Source organism: Oryctolagus cuniculus, chromosome 11 (genome assembly GCF_051225735.1).
Source record: "Oryctolagus cuniculus isolate XC-2025 breed Fujian yellow rabbit chromosome 11, ASM5122573v1, whole genome shotgun sequence".
NCBI classification, from domain to species: domain Eukaryota; kingdom Metazoa; phylum Chordata; class Mammalia; order Lagomorpha; family Leporidae; genus Oryctolagus; species Oryctolagus cuniculus.
In genome coordinates, this window is record NC_142877.1 from 105,174,105 (window position 1) to 105,192,009 (window position 17,905).

Here is a 17,905-nt window from a genome sequence, read left to right on the forward strand (position 1 = left end):
GCCAAATTAGTATCCTGAAAATCACTCAATAAACCTTTTTTTAAAAGAGATTTATTTATTTGAAAGGCAGAGTTAGAGAAGGAGACAGACATTAATTCAATGGAAAAATATAGTATATTCTCCAAATTAATGAGGATAAAAACAGAATGGTAATTTATCAAATCAGTAAAGATATAAATTTGTAAAATTAATAGTGTATCATAGCAAATATATGAGAATTTTTATGCTTACCTCAGAAGTCTGCTTTTATTATCTAGAGACTTGGTGTTCATCTTTTTCAGTCTTAGGACCTGCCTATACGTTGAGAAATTATTTCCAATAACAAGTACATTTGATTATGTAGGCTATGTTAATATTATATTGAAAATTAAAATTGAGAAGTGTTTCAGTCTATTTTAAAAGTTGATAGTAACCTTATTGCCTGTTAACTTCAATAACATGACAAATAGCTTTCAACTTCAAAAAATTAAAAAAAAATTATTAGGATAGTGTCATTATTTTACATTTTTACAAATATCTTCAGTGTAGAAAATAGCTGAATTCTCATGACTACTTCTGTTTGAAGTATTTTTATTCAAGTATATCAAGAAAATTTGGCTTCATATTGAGAAATAGTTGGAAAAGGGAAGATCTTGGAACAGATTTTAGGGACCGCAGAAATCCTTGTGCCATATTTTTAAGAGCCACTTATCTATAACAATGCACTTTGCAAATGTTCATGAAAACAATTTTTAACCAGAAAGTACTAGTGTCCTTTTATTGGGCAGCATTGTGTTTATCGAACAATACATTTTTGCTTCTAACATCTTTTATGAAAACATTGAACCACAAGACTACCTATAACAGTAAAAATTTTTTCAGTGACCTTGAATTTTGAGAAAGTTGAACAATTTTGTGAATATTATGAAAACCAAAGTCCTGGGTTGTTTTATGTGTGAGCATGACCTCATATCTGTAGAATTATGGTAAACCCTCTTACTTTTTAAGAAATATATATCGATGAGTTACTGCCTTTAAGTATTTGCAGTATATTGGAGGAAGAGTAATTTATGATTTCACTGGGCTTTGTTAATTCTGTTTGTATTCCCCTTCTAGTTTTACTGATCAGGAATGGGCCGTGTATGTGTGCGTGTCCTATATAATCTTAGACTCTTTCTAAAGAATAGAATAAATGGAGATGTTGAGAATGGCAGGGTGAAGGCAGATGTCTTTTTATAAACTTTTTTTTCCCATGGAAATTGCTATTTTGTTTGAAATACTGTGCTGCTTGGGCCCTTAGATTTACTTGTATACATTACAAAATAAAGAATGTATTGTGGGCTATATGTAGAGTTAGTGTTGCTGCTAACACTTCTTCCCTACTTTATACAATTTATTTGTTAAAGACTTTTATTCTAATTAGATTATGAGTAATAAAAAAGGATTGACAGACCTTTTTCTTGACAAACCATGGGGGCTTTTGTAAGATTTTTCTTTGTTTTTAATTTTGTTCTTCCATAAACAACAGAAGGCTCAGACTAAATTTCCAGGATCATCTTTTAATTCTAAACTTGTAAAACTGAGTACAGGTGTCATTGGAAAAGAATTGAGACATTGTATTTTAAAGGTTAATACAATATACGATACCAACAAATGCCAGGTGATACTCTGTTTACCAGAACATCAATGACATGAAATACAGCTAGATGTGACTTTTTTTTTATAGTCGGCATAGCATTTTATTAGAAATACTTTCTATTTCCCATAGAGTCAACTACGGGATTTTCTGTCTGGCAGACAGTGTACGGTAGATGATGAAACTGACCTTTGTTTACCAACGTCACCAATGAGTGAGCACCACCAGGATACTGAAAAGGTACTGATAAATTGTGAATAACTCAAAGCAGAATATGATCCCTTTTGGTCACTGTGCATTTGATGATACATTTGAGTTACTAATGTTTTGTTCTTTTTAAAAATGTATTTTACTAGTTTTTTGTTTAACTAAAACATTATTTCCAAAGAGTGATAACGTTGACAGCTTGTGAGAACATGATAATTATCAGGGTTTTCATGGTTCAAGGCTAAGGTAACAGAAGGCATGAAAGTAGGTATCATTCAAACAAAGTAGTTGAAGCTCCAGGTTGACAGAGTTTTTTTGAATCTTTCTAGTTGGTGTACTTTATATTTACTGTTTTAGATGGTTGATTCTTAGGAGAATATATTCAACTGAAAAATTTGATCTCTGCTAATAGGATTGGTTGTGCAAACACAACTCAGAAAAGCAGTGCCACATAATGGTTTGTTTGATCTAAGATAATTTGCCTTCAGCTGAACACTATGTTAGGTCTCTAAATATATATAGTGCCCCTGATCCCCTGCCCCGTGCCATCCCAACTGTGGAAATTGTTTATGAAAGTTTCTATGGTTAATAAAATCACCATGGACAAATGAGATTGTAAAATTATTAGGAAAAGCAATAACATAGAATTCAACATATTTAAATATCTTATATGGAAAAGGTCTAGAATATATTTACTTTCAAAACCAGGTTCTCCAATAAGTTAATGCATTGCATGAATTACCTTCACTTTTCAGGAAGCATTGCTGGGGTAGATTCTCCTCTCAGGCAGCACATTTTTTCTTTTTTTTTAGAAAACTTTTATTTAATAAATATAAATTTTAAAAGTACACCTTTTGGATTATAGCGGTCCCCCCCCCCCCATAACTTCCCTCCCATCCCTTCTCCTACTCCCTCTCCCATCCCATTCTTCATTAACATTCATTTTTAATTATTTATATACGGAAGATCAACTTAGTATACACTAAGTAAAGATTTCAACAGTTTGCGCCCACATAGACACACAAAGTATAAAGTACTGTCTGAATACTAGTTTTACCATTAATTCTCATAGTACAACACATTAAGGACAGAGATCCTACATGGAGAGTAAGTGCACAGTGTCTCCTGTTGTTGATTTAACACTTGACACTCTTATTTATGATGTCAATAATCACCTGAGGCTCTTGTCATGAGCTGCCAAGACTATGGAAGCCTCTTGAGTTCACAAACTCCAATCAGGCAGAGTGGACAGTGAGAGAGAGACAGAGAGAAAGGTCTTCCTTTGCCGTTGGTTCATCCTCCAATAGCCACCGCGGCCGGCGCGCTGGGCCGGCGCACCGCGCTGATCCGATGGCAGGAGCCAGGTGCTTCTCCTGGTCTCCCATGGGGTGCAGGACCCAAGCACTTGGGCCATCCTCCACTGCACTCCCTGGCCACAGCAGAGAGCTGGCCTGGAAGAGGGGCAACCAGGACAGAATCCGGCACCCCGACTGGGACTAGAACCCTTTGTGCCGGCGCTGCAAGGCAGAGGATTAGCCTAGTGAGCCACGGCGCTGGCCGAAAAAATATATTTTATCATTGCATCCACCGAAAAAACCCTGTGTACTTCCTGGATTTAATCGTATGCTTTATATTGATACTTTTACGTATGCCAGAAAAAGTATTAGGTAAGTTGCAGACATCTTATGGCACTTCATCTCTAAGATTCTTTGTACATTTCCTAAAAATAAGAACATAACCACAATAGCATTCAGCATACATTAAAACGAAAACTAATTTTTCCTAATATTTATTAATTTCCATATTCAGATTTCTCCATTTATCCCAAAATGGTTTTGTCTTTTGTCACGTTTTTGCTAAGAACTTTATGATTTTATTTGAGAGACAGGGAGAACTCTTCCATGCTCTGGTTTACCCGCTAAATGCCTACCACATGTTGGTGACAAAGACCAAGTACCTAAGCTGACACCTGTTGCCTCCCAGGGTGTGTATCAGCAGGAAGCAGGAGTCTGGAGTGGAGCTGGGACTCGACCTCAGGCACTCTGACAGCCCCAGTGGTTGTCCCAAGTGACATCTGAACTGCTATACCAAATGCTTGGCCCTAGACTCTTAACTAGAAGAATCCCCCATTTTGGTTTTTTTTTTCCCTCCACTTTTTTGCTTTTTTCTGTAGTTCCTTATATTATTTAACTTGTTCCTCTGTTCGATGTGTTTCTAAGAAAACTGGAAATTAAATCTAAAACTTGCTTAGATTTAGGTTTACTGCTTTGGAAGAAATACTTTATAACTGAGGTTGAATGTTTTGTTTTGTATTGCGTCAAACTCAGGTTGTCTGGGATTGCCATGTCTCTCAAGTATAAAGATGTAGTTTTTTTCTTTGCCGTCATCAAAGACATGTGCAGTGATACTTTGGCACTGAGTAAATATCCTATTTCCGAACAGTCTTTTACCTAATGATTTTGAGCTTACATTGATGATCCTTGCCTGAATCAGTTGTTCCTTTAGCGTTTGTAGAATGGTTAGTTTTCTATTTCTCTTATGCCTTAGTATTAATTACCTGACATTTCTCAGTAAGGAAAAGCTTCATCTTTTCAAATGCAATGAAGTATAGTTCCAGCAAATGTTTAAGTTGGAGCAATTATTTGGCACAGCCATAAAGACACAGCTTGGAACACCTGAATTCCATGTTGGAGTGCTTGGGTTTGAGTCTGTTCTGGATCCTGATTACAGCTACTTGCTGATCTGCACACTGGGAGGCAGTAGGTGATAGCTCAAGTACTTGGCTCCCTGCCATCCGCATGGGAGACCTGGATTGAGTTTCTTACTTCTGGATTTGGCCTGGCCCAGGCCCAGTCCTTGCAAGCATTTGGGGAATGAATCAGCAGGTGGGAGATCTCTTTTCTGTCACTCTGTATCTTTCAAATAAAGTAAGTTTCAAACTATTAAAAATTTAAAGAAAGGTAACTATCACTACCAATTTAGGAGTTGGTATAATAGCTTTTTTTTTTATCTTTTTTCATGTATATAACTATGAACTCATACATTTGTATTTGGTGTTCTAAAATCAGTTACACTTACTAATCTTTGATGCTAAAATAGAGGGAGCCCCTTCAATTTAGTTTCTGTGTCTTTTTCACATTCCCTGTTAGACTTTTTGAACAATTTTTTCTCTGTAACAGGAAACTATCCTAAGCTTTGAATGTTTGCTTATCAAATCTGGTTCCTTTTACAGATTTGTAACTATGTTCTATTGTTTGAAATTAATTGTTCACATCTCTCTCTTTTTCCCTCCAGCTCTAAATTTTGACATAATGCTAACTAAAACCTGGTCTTTTCTCACTGGTACTTAAGGAGTACATTCCTTTTTTAAGAGTGGATCACTTACATATCTCTTCTCTTTCATCTATTCTACTCTGTCTTCAGGAAGCAAACAATAACTTATACCTTTTTTAAAAAGTCTAGAAAGAAATGAATTTATTTGTTTATGTAAAAAGTGTTAAGGTTTTAGTATTTTGGCTTACAGAAATATAAAACATTAAATGGGCTACTTAAGACAAAGGACTAGTTGGTCTTCTTTATAAGCATACAAGATCTTCATTTAAAAAAACACTGATAGTTTGCTTTATTGTGTTAATCTTCTACTTTATATTTTTTGCTTCCTTGGATTGTATTTTTTACTGGAATTGTATCTACTAGTTAACTGATGGATTAGAGTATTTGGGAGCTGTTGAAGTAGCAGCCATCCTCTTAGCCATCCTTATTACTTATGGTTTCTAATTTTTCTTTTTCTAAGGCACTTTTGAAAGTCAATATATTTCTAGTAAAGTTCTAAAGTGGCTTTTAGGGCTGTAGTCTTGCAAAGATTTATTTTGATCACCAAATGTGCTTTACGATGCCACACAAGCGTCTTCATGTAGAGGAATGGAATGATTTTTGAAAAACAATATTTTTGTTTCCTTATTTCATTCTGTTGCTCTCGAAGTCCTAAACAATTGCTTTAGAAATCCTGAAGTAATGAAAAAATAAAATAGAATGGAGGCCTCAAAAGAAAATCATTGAGTTAAGTAAAAAAATTCTACCTGTGTATTTGTTCTAGTCCAACTTTGTCATTATATTTAAGCATTAATATATTGGCAAAGAATTTTAAAATACCTGTACAAATTGTTAATCTTTCACTTTAGAAAAAGTGACTTTCTTCAAGAAGTTTGAACATCTGCATTTCAGTAAGAATTAAGGGTTAGGAAAAGAAACTTTAGATTGTCAGAAACTTTAAATTATCCAATTTCTAAACAAACATTGCAAATACTTTGTGGTATGGATAGAATCAGTTTATTAAACAAATATACAGAACAGTGTCTTTATTTTTGGTATCTTGGTAAAAGCTTCAATCTTGTGGATTTTTTCAATTTAGGCCCTTGCTTCTGGACAACATAACTGTACTTATGTGGACTGCTTTTCCAGAGAGCCTCTTTAAAACCCACTTGCAAATACAAGAGCAGTGAAACCATAACTGCCATGTTATCTGACCATAATGATAGGGATAGATTTCCAATTGCAGCCATGAGTTAAAAGAAACACTCCAACTGTGAGGACTCCAAGATGTTTTTCCCTGACATTTGCCCAGCATCACAGATTAGAAGGACAAAATTTGCCAGGCTTGAAGATCAAGTTGTAGATGGAGGAGCTCAAACCCTGGCTTTGTACCCACTAAGGATCAGGTACCTAATACAGAGCTTCAAAAAATTCATGGAAAATGTATGTTAGGACAAAAGCCTATAAATGGATTTCATTTTTTTTTTTTGCACCAAAATAATCTTATTCCATTTTCCATGAACTTTTTAAAAAGATTTTTATTTAATGAATGCAAATTTCATTGGTACAACTTTAGAAATATAATGGTTCTTCCCCTATACCCACCCTCTCACCCCCACTCCCATCCCACCTCCTACTCTCTCTCCCATCACATTCTAAATTGAGATTTATTTTTAATTAATGTTATATACAGAAGACCAACTCTATACTAAGTACAGATTTCAACAGTTTGTACCCCCCCTACACACAGTGTAATGTTTGAGAACAAGTTTTGCAGTTAATTCTCATGGTAGAAGTCATTAAGGACAGAGGTCCTACATGGGGAGTAATTGCACAGTGACTTCTGTTGTTAATTTAACAATTAGCACTCCTATTTATGATGTCAGTGATCACCCGAGGCTCTTGCCATGTGCTACTAAGGAAATGGAAGCTTTTTGTGACCACAAACTGTCAGTATTTAGACAAGGCCATAAGCAAAGTGGAAATTCTCTCCTCCCTTCAGAGAAAAGTAGATCCTTCTTTGATGGCCCCTCCTTTCTTCCCACTGGGGTCTCACTCACAGAGATCCTTCATGTAGGATATTTTTTCCCACAGTGTCTTGGCTTTCCATGTCTGAACTGCTCTCATGGGCTTTTCAGACACATCCCAATGTCTTAAGGGCTGATTCTGATGTGAGAGTATTACTTAAAGCGATTGTCATTCTATGAGTCTGCTGTGTAGACTACTTCCCATGTTGGACGTTACCTCCTTTTTAATTCTGTCTACTATTATTACCAGGCACTTGATACTATTTATATGATTTCTTTAATACTTAATCCAATCTATATGTTCACTTTAACACTTAATATGATCACCTTAACAATTAAGATGGAAAATTTACCACCAATTTTAATGGAATTTGAAGTCCCATGACAAGTTCTTAAACTGTACACTTAGAAGAGAGTCTGTAGAAAAGTATGCAAAACCATACAGCTTTACCAACTTCCTCTTCCCTCTTATTCCCTCTTATTTAGTGAGATCTATTTTCAATTTTTATATACATATGATTAACTCTATGTTAAGAGTTTAACATACAGTGTGACAAAGAAAAAAAGTTAAAAATTGTTCCTTGATAGTCAAGATGAGAGCTATTCAAGTCATTGCTTCCCAACGTGTCAATTTCATTTCTACAGCATTCATTTTAGGTGTGCTATTATAGTTCTCACAGATCAGGGAGAACATATATTATTTCTCCCTTTGTGAATGGCTTATTTCACTAAGTATGAAGTTTTCCAGTTTTCCAGATTGATCCTTTTTTTTTTTTTTTTTTTTTTTGGCAAATGACCAGATTTCTTTTTTTTTTTTTTTTTTTTTTTTTTACTACTGTGTAGTATTCCATACTGTACATGTCCCATAATTTCTTTATCCAGTCTTTGGTTGATGGGCATTTAGGTTGATTCCATGTCTTAGCTATTGTGAATTGAGCTGCAATAAACATGGAGGTACATTTAGCTCTTTTGTTTACTAATTTCATTTCCCATGGGTAAATTTCCAGGAATGGGATGACTGGGTCATATGGTAGGTCTATATTCAGATTTTTGAGGTATCTCCATTACTGTTTTCCATAGTGGCTTTACCAATTTACATTCCCACCAACAGTGGCTTAGGTTACCTTTTTCCCCATATCCTCTCCAGCATTTGTTGTTTGTTGATTTCTGTATGAGAGCCATTCTTACTGGGATGAGGTGTAACCTCATTGTGGTTTTGATTTGCATTTCCCTTACAGCTAGTGGTCCTGAACATTTTTTGCGGTGACTCTTCCTCTTCACTGGAGAATTAGGCAGGCTGCCCACAGCTTGCCTTGGCTGAGGAGGGGAAGTGCGCCACATGCCACTCAGCCTCCCCTGGGACAATCAGATGTGGGGACTTGAGTCACCAGGATCTCACTTTATTGCAAAAGGGAGGTGTTTATATAGCTGTGGTACAGAGCAGTTGGGGGCAAGGGGTGGGGTGATGTGATGCAAAAAGGTTTTAGCCAATCCTATTATACCACCTCAATGATCCTTAGGCAAAAGCGCCCTGGGCTAGGTGGTTTACCACCAGGGATTTGAAACTTAAAGACAGGTTTTCAAATTCGAGGCAGGCTTAGGAAGTTTCTCTAGCCTTTCGAGATTCAGCCTCCCCCACAATTTTTTTATGTGTCTGTGGCCATTTGGATTTCCTCTTTTGAAAAATGTCTAAGTCGCTCACCCATCTTTTAACTGAGTTGTTTGTTTTGTTGTTGTGGAGTTTCTTGATCTCTTTGTAGATTCTGGTTATTAATCTTTTATCAGGTGCATAGTTTGCAAATAATTTCTCCCATTCTGTCAGTTGCCTCTTCACTTCCCTGTTTCTTTTGCTGTACAGAAACTTCTCAATTTGATGTAATCCCAATTGTTAATTTTGGCTTTGACTGCCTGTGCATCTGGGGTCTTTTCTAAGAACTCTTTGCCTTTGCCAATATCTTGCAGTGTTCCTCAATGTTCTCTAATAATTTGATGGTGTCGGGTCATAGATTTAGATCTTTAATCCATGTTGAGTGGATTTTTGTGTAAGGTATAAGGTAGGGGTCTTGCTTCATGCTTCTGCATGTGGAAATCCAGTTTTTCCTGAACCATTTGTTGAAGAGACTGTCCTTGCTCCAGGGACTGGTTTTACCTCCTTGGTCAAATATAAGTTGATTGTAGATGTTTGGATTGATTTCTGGTGTTTCTATTCTGTTCCATTGGTCTATCCATCTGTTTCTGTACCAGTACCAGGCTGTTTTTGATTATAACTGCCTTGTAGTATGTCTTGAAATCTGGTATTGTGATGCCTCTGGATTTGTTTTTGTTGTGTAAGATTGCTCTAGTTATTTGAGGCTCTATATGAATTTGGCTCCATATGAATTTCAGCATCATGTTTCCTGATCTGAGAAGAATATCTTTGGTATTTTGATTGGTAGATTGGTATCGCATTGAATCTGTAATTGTTTTTGGAAGAATGGAGATTTTTATATTGATTCTTCCAATCCATCCATGAACCTGGAAGGTTTTTCCATTTTTTTTTTTTTTGTCTCTTCTACGTCTTTCTGTATTGTTTTATAATTCTCATCATAGAGATCTCTGACTTCCTTCATCCCATGGACTCATGACTTCTCACCTTGTTCATTGCGGAGAAGGGAGAGCACCAGTTTCCTTTTTCAGTCTCTGCTGTGTCTTCACCACTTCTCCTTCCTCATTTCTCCCTTATTGTGGACCTAGCAGTCTCTGGTGGACTCCTGGGCTACTCTGCAGGAACTTCTTATGATTCTGTCACTGGCTTGTATCCCCTCTGCTCATTAGCTATCTATTTTTCCCTGTGCGACTCTGAACGTCCTTTTGCTATACTCCCATCTTGGCCCTTTGCGCCTTTAATCACCTCTATTTTTTACAGACAGAGCCATAGGACTTTAGTATACTCTTGGTCCAGGAAACCACAGACTTAATTGTTATCTACAGGCTTCTTATGACCACTCCCTTCTCTTCCATTACTGGAATTTTGGGGCCTTGAATAGTCACAAATTTGTAATATTTAACCCTGTTGCTGGAGTTCTTTTAAAATTAATTTCTCTAGCTATGTCTGCTTATTGGGTGCTTTGTATCTTTACATGATTTTTCTTTTAAAAATTTCCTTAATATTTTAAAGTTGTTACCTTTAGGATTCACAAATCATTTTTCCCTCAGTGTTAGAAATAGCCTTGGAAACTCATGACTGGTGCATAGGGAGATTACTGATGTCATAAACAGGAGTGTCAATTTGTAAAGTCAACAACAGGAGTCACTGTGCACTTACTCCTTATGTAGGATCTCTGTCCTTAATGTGCTGTACATTGAGACTTAATGCTATAATGAGTACTCAAACAGTATATTTCGCTTTGTGTTTCTATGGGGGTGCAAACTGTTAATCTTTACTTAATGCATACTAAACTGATCCTCTGTAAAAAAAAAAAAAAAAAAAAAAAAAAAGAAGAAGAAATTATCAATTCCCAACTTGACTCTTACTGGGATTAAACATGACAATAGGTCTGATCTGATTTCATCATCGTTTAAAAAATCATCTATTATTTTTCACTTTATGTTTGTGTGGGAGCAAACTGTTGATCTTTACTTAATGTATGCTAAACTGATCTTCTGTATATAAAGAGAATCGAAAATGAATCCTCATGTGAATGGAAGGGGAGAGGGAGTGGGAAAGGGGAGGGATGTGGGTGGGAGAGACGATATGGGGGGGAAGCCATTGTAATCCATAAGCCGTACTTTGGAAATTTATATTCATTAAATAAAAGTTAAAAAAAAAAATCTAAAAAAAAATATTTTACTGAGGAAAAAAAAAAAAGAAAGAAATTGCAAAGCCTTGGGTAACTACTAAAGCTAATTTTATGAAAAACATCATTAAATGTTAAGGGTTATCAATTTGCAACATGAAGGAAAAATGCAGTCTATGAGGGGGCTTTGAAAAGTTTGTGTAAAATGGAATTAAAAGATACTTTGCAAAAAATTTTGAAATTCATGTAAAATTTTTCATAATATGCATTTTCATGAACTTTTTGAAGATCAGCTGTCTTTACCAAATTATCCCAAATATTATTTATCTTGTGCTTGAATGGTATGAGGCTCTGTTTTAAGCCAGTTAATGTCAACATCAAATACACTTTATTACTAGCTTCACATTTGATTGAATCTGTATTTTAATCATCTGTTTGCTGTTTTATATTATCAAAATTAAGATCTAGCAATTCTTAAAAATTTAAACATTTAACTTCAGGTCTTATATCTGTTGTTATAGGAGATATAGATATATAGGTATAGGATCAAATAGTGGCACTTGCTTATCCCTTAAGCCCCAAGGTTCTTTATTATTGACTATTATTAGTGGCAAATGATAAAGTAGATAAAATGAAGCCTCATCAGAAATGTATATTTGGAGTGTGTTTTTCATATCATTTTCTAAAAACCACTTTCCAACCTTTCTGGTGGTAGTTATTCAGTTTTTTTTATTGACAGCAAATTGATATTATGAGCAAGAATATATTGATTGTCTATCCTAACTTTTCGGTTTATGTGATAATTTTTTAAAAGAACTGAGAAGTATTGTAATTGAATGTTCATATGCATTTTTATAGCATGTAAAGTGAAATTATTTATGCATTGGGACCAATTATAATAACAAACATAACCGAATATTTTATTGTACAGATGCGGACACTGGCAAAAAAAATTATCTTCTCTTACTTAAACTTGCTAGTGAATTCAAAGAATGACCTGGCTCTGGCTCACATTCTTAATATTCCTGACAGAGGACTTGGAAGAGAAGCCTTCACAGATCTGAAACATGCTGCTCGAGAGAAACACATGTCAATTTTTTTGGTATGGATATGTTCTATTTTCAAGATTGTTTAAAAACACTGTGAGCAGTAGATCCATGTCCCCTAATGTAGAGTTCTTATAACTGTATGATGAAACATCTTTTAAGCAGTTAATTTATGTATATCTCAGTATTTGAAATTTCAGTATTGTTTTTTACTTTATCTTTCAAGGTTGGCAGGGAAGAATTTCTCTAAGGCAGTATTTCCTCACACATAGCCTGTAGAGTGCTGGCCCTGATGAATTCTCCCTAAATAAATATTTCTGAAGGCAAAATATCTCTGTGAAATGATCCTTGGATAAATGTTTTCATGGGCAAAAAGTTTAAAAATGAGTCATATGTACCCCTATTGGTTATACATAATACATATTAGTATATCAAGAACTCTGAGAAGTTCTGGTATCACAACATCTGCTTATAACTTAAAGCAAGTTAACCTTGTTACTTAATCTATTGTTTCTTAAGTTATGTGACCATATTATTTTCCCCTAAATTATTTTTTTTTGATAGCAGTAGGCACTACACATAAACACTTTACATACATTAAGTCATATTATTATAAGTCCTCTGGGCTAACCAATAAATGACCTCCAAACTATTAGATCATATCCATTTTTAGTTTACATTTTTTCTCTGAAATTATTTTGACATTTTATAAAATTTGTCTTTCTTAGAATACACTAAAATACTTTTTTGGGGAAAAATATTTCTTTAGAACATTTCATTTATGATGTGGATACCTTTTATATACCTATCAAATATTTTCATGATTATAAAAGCAAAGCTTTTTGAACTCCACATGATCAAGTAAACCTGGGATGTCAAAGCTAGATGGAATTTAGTGATTCTTTTACAGGTTAAAGAAACAGATTTTAAAGTGTTGAGTTGCCCAACCAATTTACTAGTTTAACACAACAAATTAGTTGATAAATAAAATGTCTTTGTTCATTTACCAGTTCCAAAAGCCAATAATTCATCTACATAAGAATGTATTCATAGCAAATTGTTTATAGTCATTGATATGTTTTTATGAATATGTTCTATAACCTTTAATTTCTTCTTCATTGTTAGCTCCTCAATTTCCATCTACAGCTGAGTGTCATTGCCAACACCCTTGTTAGCATGAATTCTTTTTTTTTAAGATTTATTTATTTGGAAAGAGTTACACAGAGAGGAGAGGCAGAGAGAGAGGTCTTCCATCCGATGGTTCACTCCCCAATTGGCTGCAATGGCCAGAGCTGTGCCGATCCAAAGCCAGGAGTCAGGAGCTTCTTCCAGGTCTCCCATGTGGGTACAGGGGCCCAAGGATTTGTATCATCTTCCACTGCTTTCCCAGGCCATAGCAGAGAGCTGGATCAGAAGTGGAGTAGCCGGGTCTTGAACTGGAGCCCATATGGGATGCCAGTGCTTCAGGCCAAGGCGTTAACCTACTGTGCCACAGTGCCAGCCCCAAGCACGAATTCTGCATGACAGTTGTTTCTTTCCTTTTTATTTTATTTTATTTTATTTTATTTGAAAGGCCAAGTTACAGAGAGATCTTCCATCTGCTGGCCCACTCCCCAAATGGCTACAATGGCTAGAGCTGGGTCAGACCAGAGCCAAGAGCTTCCTCCAGTTCTCCCATGTGGTTGCAGGGACCCAGGGACTTGGGCCATCCTCTGCTGCTTTCCCAGGCACATTAGCAGGGACCTGGGTCAGAAGCAGAACAGCCAGGATTCCAACTGATGCCCATATGGGATGCAGCACTTCAGGCAGTAGCTTCTCCCATCACGCCACAGTGCTGGCCTAACAGCTGTTTCTTTGTTAGCTTCTGAAAAAGACATACCCAGAATTATATGGATATAGTAACTTCATGAAGAGAATTATAGTTTTTAAATTACTAAATTATTTTTAAATGTAAATAACTCATTTATTTTATAGGTGGCTACATCATTTATTAGGACAATAGAGCTCGGAGGGAAAGGATATGCACCATCACCGTCTGATCCTTTAAGGACACATGCAAAGGGATTGTCTAATTTTATTAATTTCATTGACAAATTAGATGAGATTCTTGGAGAAATATCAAATCCAAGGTAATGACTTTTCATAATTTACAAATATGTTTTATTAAAACTGCACTGAAGAAGGAGGAGGAATAAAAGAGATACTGAAATGACCAAGTATCTGACCAAATGGCAGGGAGAAGAAACAAAATATCTAGGTGAATGAATTATAACCATGTAATCTTCCCTCCTAAATTTTCATATATCTGTGATTCTAAAATTATTGCCCATATCAAAAGGCATGTCCAAATTACATTTTGTTAGAGAAGAGGGTTATATTTCTTTATCTCTAAGAAACAGATTTTTGAGGACTGGGCATGTTTGATTAAAGAATTTCAATAAACTTTTTATATAGCAATAAAGGAACGTGATATCAAGTATGAAGAAGACAATTGACAAATATATCATGAAATCACTATTCTGTTTTCTGCTACTGATTTTTCTTTTTCTTATGTTTGATCTTTGGCTCCTCTGGGTCTTATTTTTATATGATATTGGAGTTTAGAGTATTTTTTTTCATCTGATAGACTCCCATTTGTGATGTAGGTGTTGTAGATGGTAAGTTGTAGATTAATTGGGGAGCAGAAGTGGGTTGTATGTGCTAGCAATCAGGGTGTGGAGCAGGTTCAATTTAATTGGTATCCCATCGCCTAGTTATAACAAAAATAGATGGTATTTATTGAACACTTATTATGTGTTAGAAATTATGCTAAAAACTCATTACATGGATTGTCATTTGTTATTATTACAATCTAACATGGTAGGTACTATTATAATTGCAAGTTTAGAGATGAAGAAACTAAACTGGGACCAGGAATTTACCTAGGTTACTTTGTTCTTAAATAGCAGAGCTGGAATCTGAACTCAGTTCTGATCCTGGTACTCATTCTTTTAATTTTTATATCTCATTTTATATAACTTCTTTCCATTTTATGATTCTAAGAAGAATAATTTTTAGGACTTTATTCTGACTTGCATCCTGTCCTCTTATATGGATATCCATTACAAAAAAGTAAATTTGCAAGAGGATTTTGCATCTCTCTTATAGATACTATCAGCTACATCTTCTGTACTCCAGATAATTTATTGGCTGTCCACTTTTTCCTGAGGTAACAGAAAATTTTAAAAAATATATATTTTTAGGATTAGATATGTATATTATAGAGCTATACATAACAAAGGGGAGAGGGATAGGGAATTCAAATACTTCAGATTTATTAATTCTTTTACAAGTGATCTAGAGGTAATCACTTGCTTGTATTCATATTTAAATTGCAGATATGCAAAACACTTTGGAATTTGAAGTAGCCTAGGTTTATGCTGAATCTCACAGTTCCATATGTAGTCCCTTTAGTTCTAGTCCTTAAGACTCCTTAGTCTGGAGCCTCTCTGGCTTAGTTTCTTAACAGTAATCTCACTGTCCATGCCAAGGTGGGAGAAGGGAACTAGCCTGGCTGCTCAGAATAGAAGAGATTTAGCAGTGAAAGTGTTCCTTATGCAGATGCTCAAGTCGCTTGCCTGTATTGCTTTCAGGATTGCCTTCACTTCCTAAGAATTTCTGATAGTGCTTTTTACTGATGTCTTCTTAGTTATTGCTTAGGTTTTAGCCATCTCTCTTCTGGTTAGTCAGTTAACACTTGTATGCCTCCTTTTCATCTTTCCATAGTTCCATGAAATGTCTTTGCCATCTTCAGCTGTTTTCTTCTCTCCCATTTTCCTTTTCTTTATAAATGTAAAACTCTTTCTTTTTATCTCATTTTAGTGAGATTTTGGCAGGGAGCAGAGGTAAATGTGTATATTCAATCCGAAGTAATTAGTTATAATTTTGGAGAGATTTCTGGTTGAGTAAGTGATCAGCAGCTTAGAAATACATTGTTGGGGCCACCGCTGTGGTGTAGCAGGTAAAGCTGCTGCCTGCATCCCATATGGGCACCGGTTCAGGCCCCAGCTGCTCCTCTTCCGATCCAGCTCTCTGCTATGGCCTGGGAAAGCAGTAGAAGATGATACAAATCCTTGGGCCCCTGTACCCACCAGACCCAGAAGAAGCTCCTGGCTCCTGATTGGCCCAGCTTCTGCTGTTGCAGCCAACTGGGGAGTGAACCAGCCGATAGAATACTCTCTCTCTCTCTCTCTCTCTCTCTGCCTCTTCGTCTCTGTGTAACTCTGACTTTTAAATAAAATAAATACAAGTCTTTAAAAATGAATATATTATTTAGAGGCATTTAGGGTGAGAATAGACTTCTTTAACTCAGCAGCCACTTATTTTGGTTATCTTGTCTGGTCATAATGAATAATTATTCTGTTTTGTAGAGAAGATGTTGAAAAGTGGGTATCTAAATAATAAATGATGTCAAGTGGGCATTTAATGGTCCCCTTGAGAAATCTTTATTTTATTCTTCATGACTTGTGTTTTTGTAGTGCTTATATTCATTTTGTAATAAATGTGTATAGAGGAAAGGAGATTTGACATAGTTTTTTGGGAGCCGGTGATAATATTTGTGTCAAGAATGCTTATCTGCATGGGTGTTGTAGTCAAGATTAATCTTGAGGGATGAACTTGAAGTGAGCCAGAGATAGGGGTTGTAGAAAACTTACTAGGGTATTGCTCCACTGGTTATTCCTTTTGTCTTACAATTTCGGTATCTTCCTAGAATAGTACTTTTGGAACAGTCCATAAAGAATATAAGGAAAAAAAAAAAGCCATCTTTTCTGTTTTTTTCTAATTCCTCATGCTTCCTATACATTTCAAATTACTGAAAAAAAATTATCCTTTTTCCCACTTCTCTATTTCTAATTATTTAATGTGTGTTTCTCAGGAAATAGCAAGCTCCATGAGGGTTTATTGTTTTCTTCATTTATATTCCTTAGCCCTAGCATAATTTCTGGCCCAAAATAGACACTCAATTTTTATTTATTTATTTGTCTATACTTGACTGACTCATACTCATTCACTTTTTTATTCTTCCTTTGATCTTTTGTGAGAATCCACTTATTGTTACTCTGGTCACTTCTCATACATATCCTAAAGTCATATTTCTTCTTTCTCTATCCCTTCATTCACTCAAATCCATCAGTTCTTCTTTCTTGACTTGTATATGTTCTTCTCCTTATCTCTATTCCCACAGCTACTATCTTATTTGCAGTATTTGTGCTATCTATTTTCAGGCTGTCATCATTTCTTGCCTGCACTCTTTCACTTGTCTCTGAGTTGTCCATTCTACCTCCAGTCTTGTGTTGTCCATGTCTGTTATCATCACTACTGCCAGAGTGATGTTTCTGAAACAGCAAGTTACTCCCATGATTAAAATCCTTCAATGGTAACATTTTAGGCAAAGGATAAAATTCCAAGAAACCCTCAATATGATATGCAAGACTGTTTATGATCTAACTCCTGCCAGTCTCTCGTTCTAGCCTTTTCATCTTCTCATTTTAAAACATAGGGATAAAAATGTGTTTTGTATCTGAGGGTAAGCTTGTATTACTTATAATAGAGGAATGACAATAACTTCTGAGTCCAGGGATGGAAGAGGAATAGACAAAGATAAATTTTGTAAGAAATTGATTTTCGTATTTGTTGCTTCTCTGCCAGCTTTTTTGAAGCCATTTTAGCTATGGTTGGCTGCATTTCTATACTTTGCCAGTAGATGCCACCATAAAATGCATACTATATACTTTTACCTGAAAAAGTCTTAGAGGTTTCAGTTTATATAATTTAATTCCCTGTTTTTGGAATTTTAAAATTCTATAGTTCACATTTATTATACAAACTTTTATTATATACCTGCATTATATACTGGACTAAATATATATTAATAGAATGTTA

The 17,905-nt window shown here is 35.4% G+C and overlaps 1 protein-coding gene across 4 annotated transcripts in view; it reads left to right on the top strand.

Annotated features, from left to right (window-relative positions):
* The window catches only part of PARPBP (PARP1 binding protein), an 88,949-nt gene that overhangs the window by 47,798 nt on the left and 23,246 nt on the right, over nucleotides 1-17,905 (top strand). For 3 of the 4 annotated variants that reach the window (XM_008256982.5, XM_002711227.6, XM_051845816.3), the window contains 3 exons: nucleotides 1,748-1,855; nucleotides 11,869-12,039; nucleotides 13,958-14,112. In XM_008256982.5, the coding sequence (XP_008255204.3) occupies nucleotides 1,748-1,855; nucleotides 11,869-12,039; nucleotides 13,958-14,112 (434 nt within the window). The remainder of the gene's footprint in view (nucleotides 1-1,747; nucleotides 1,856-11,868; nucleotides 12,040-13,957; nucleotides 14,113-17,905) is intronic. The other variant, XM_089308887.1, reaches the window with a different exon arrangement.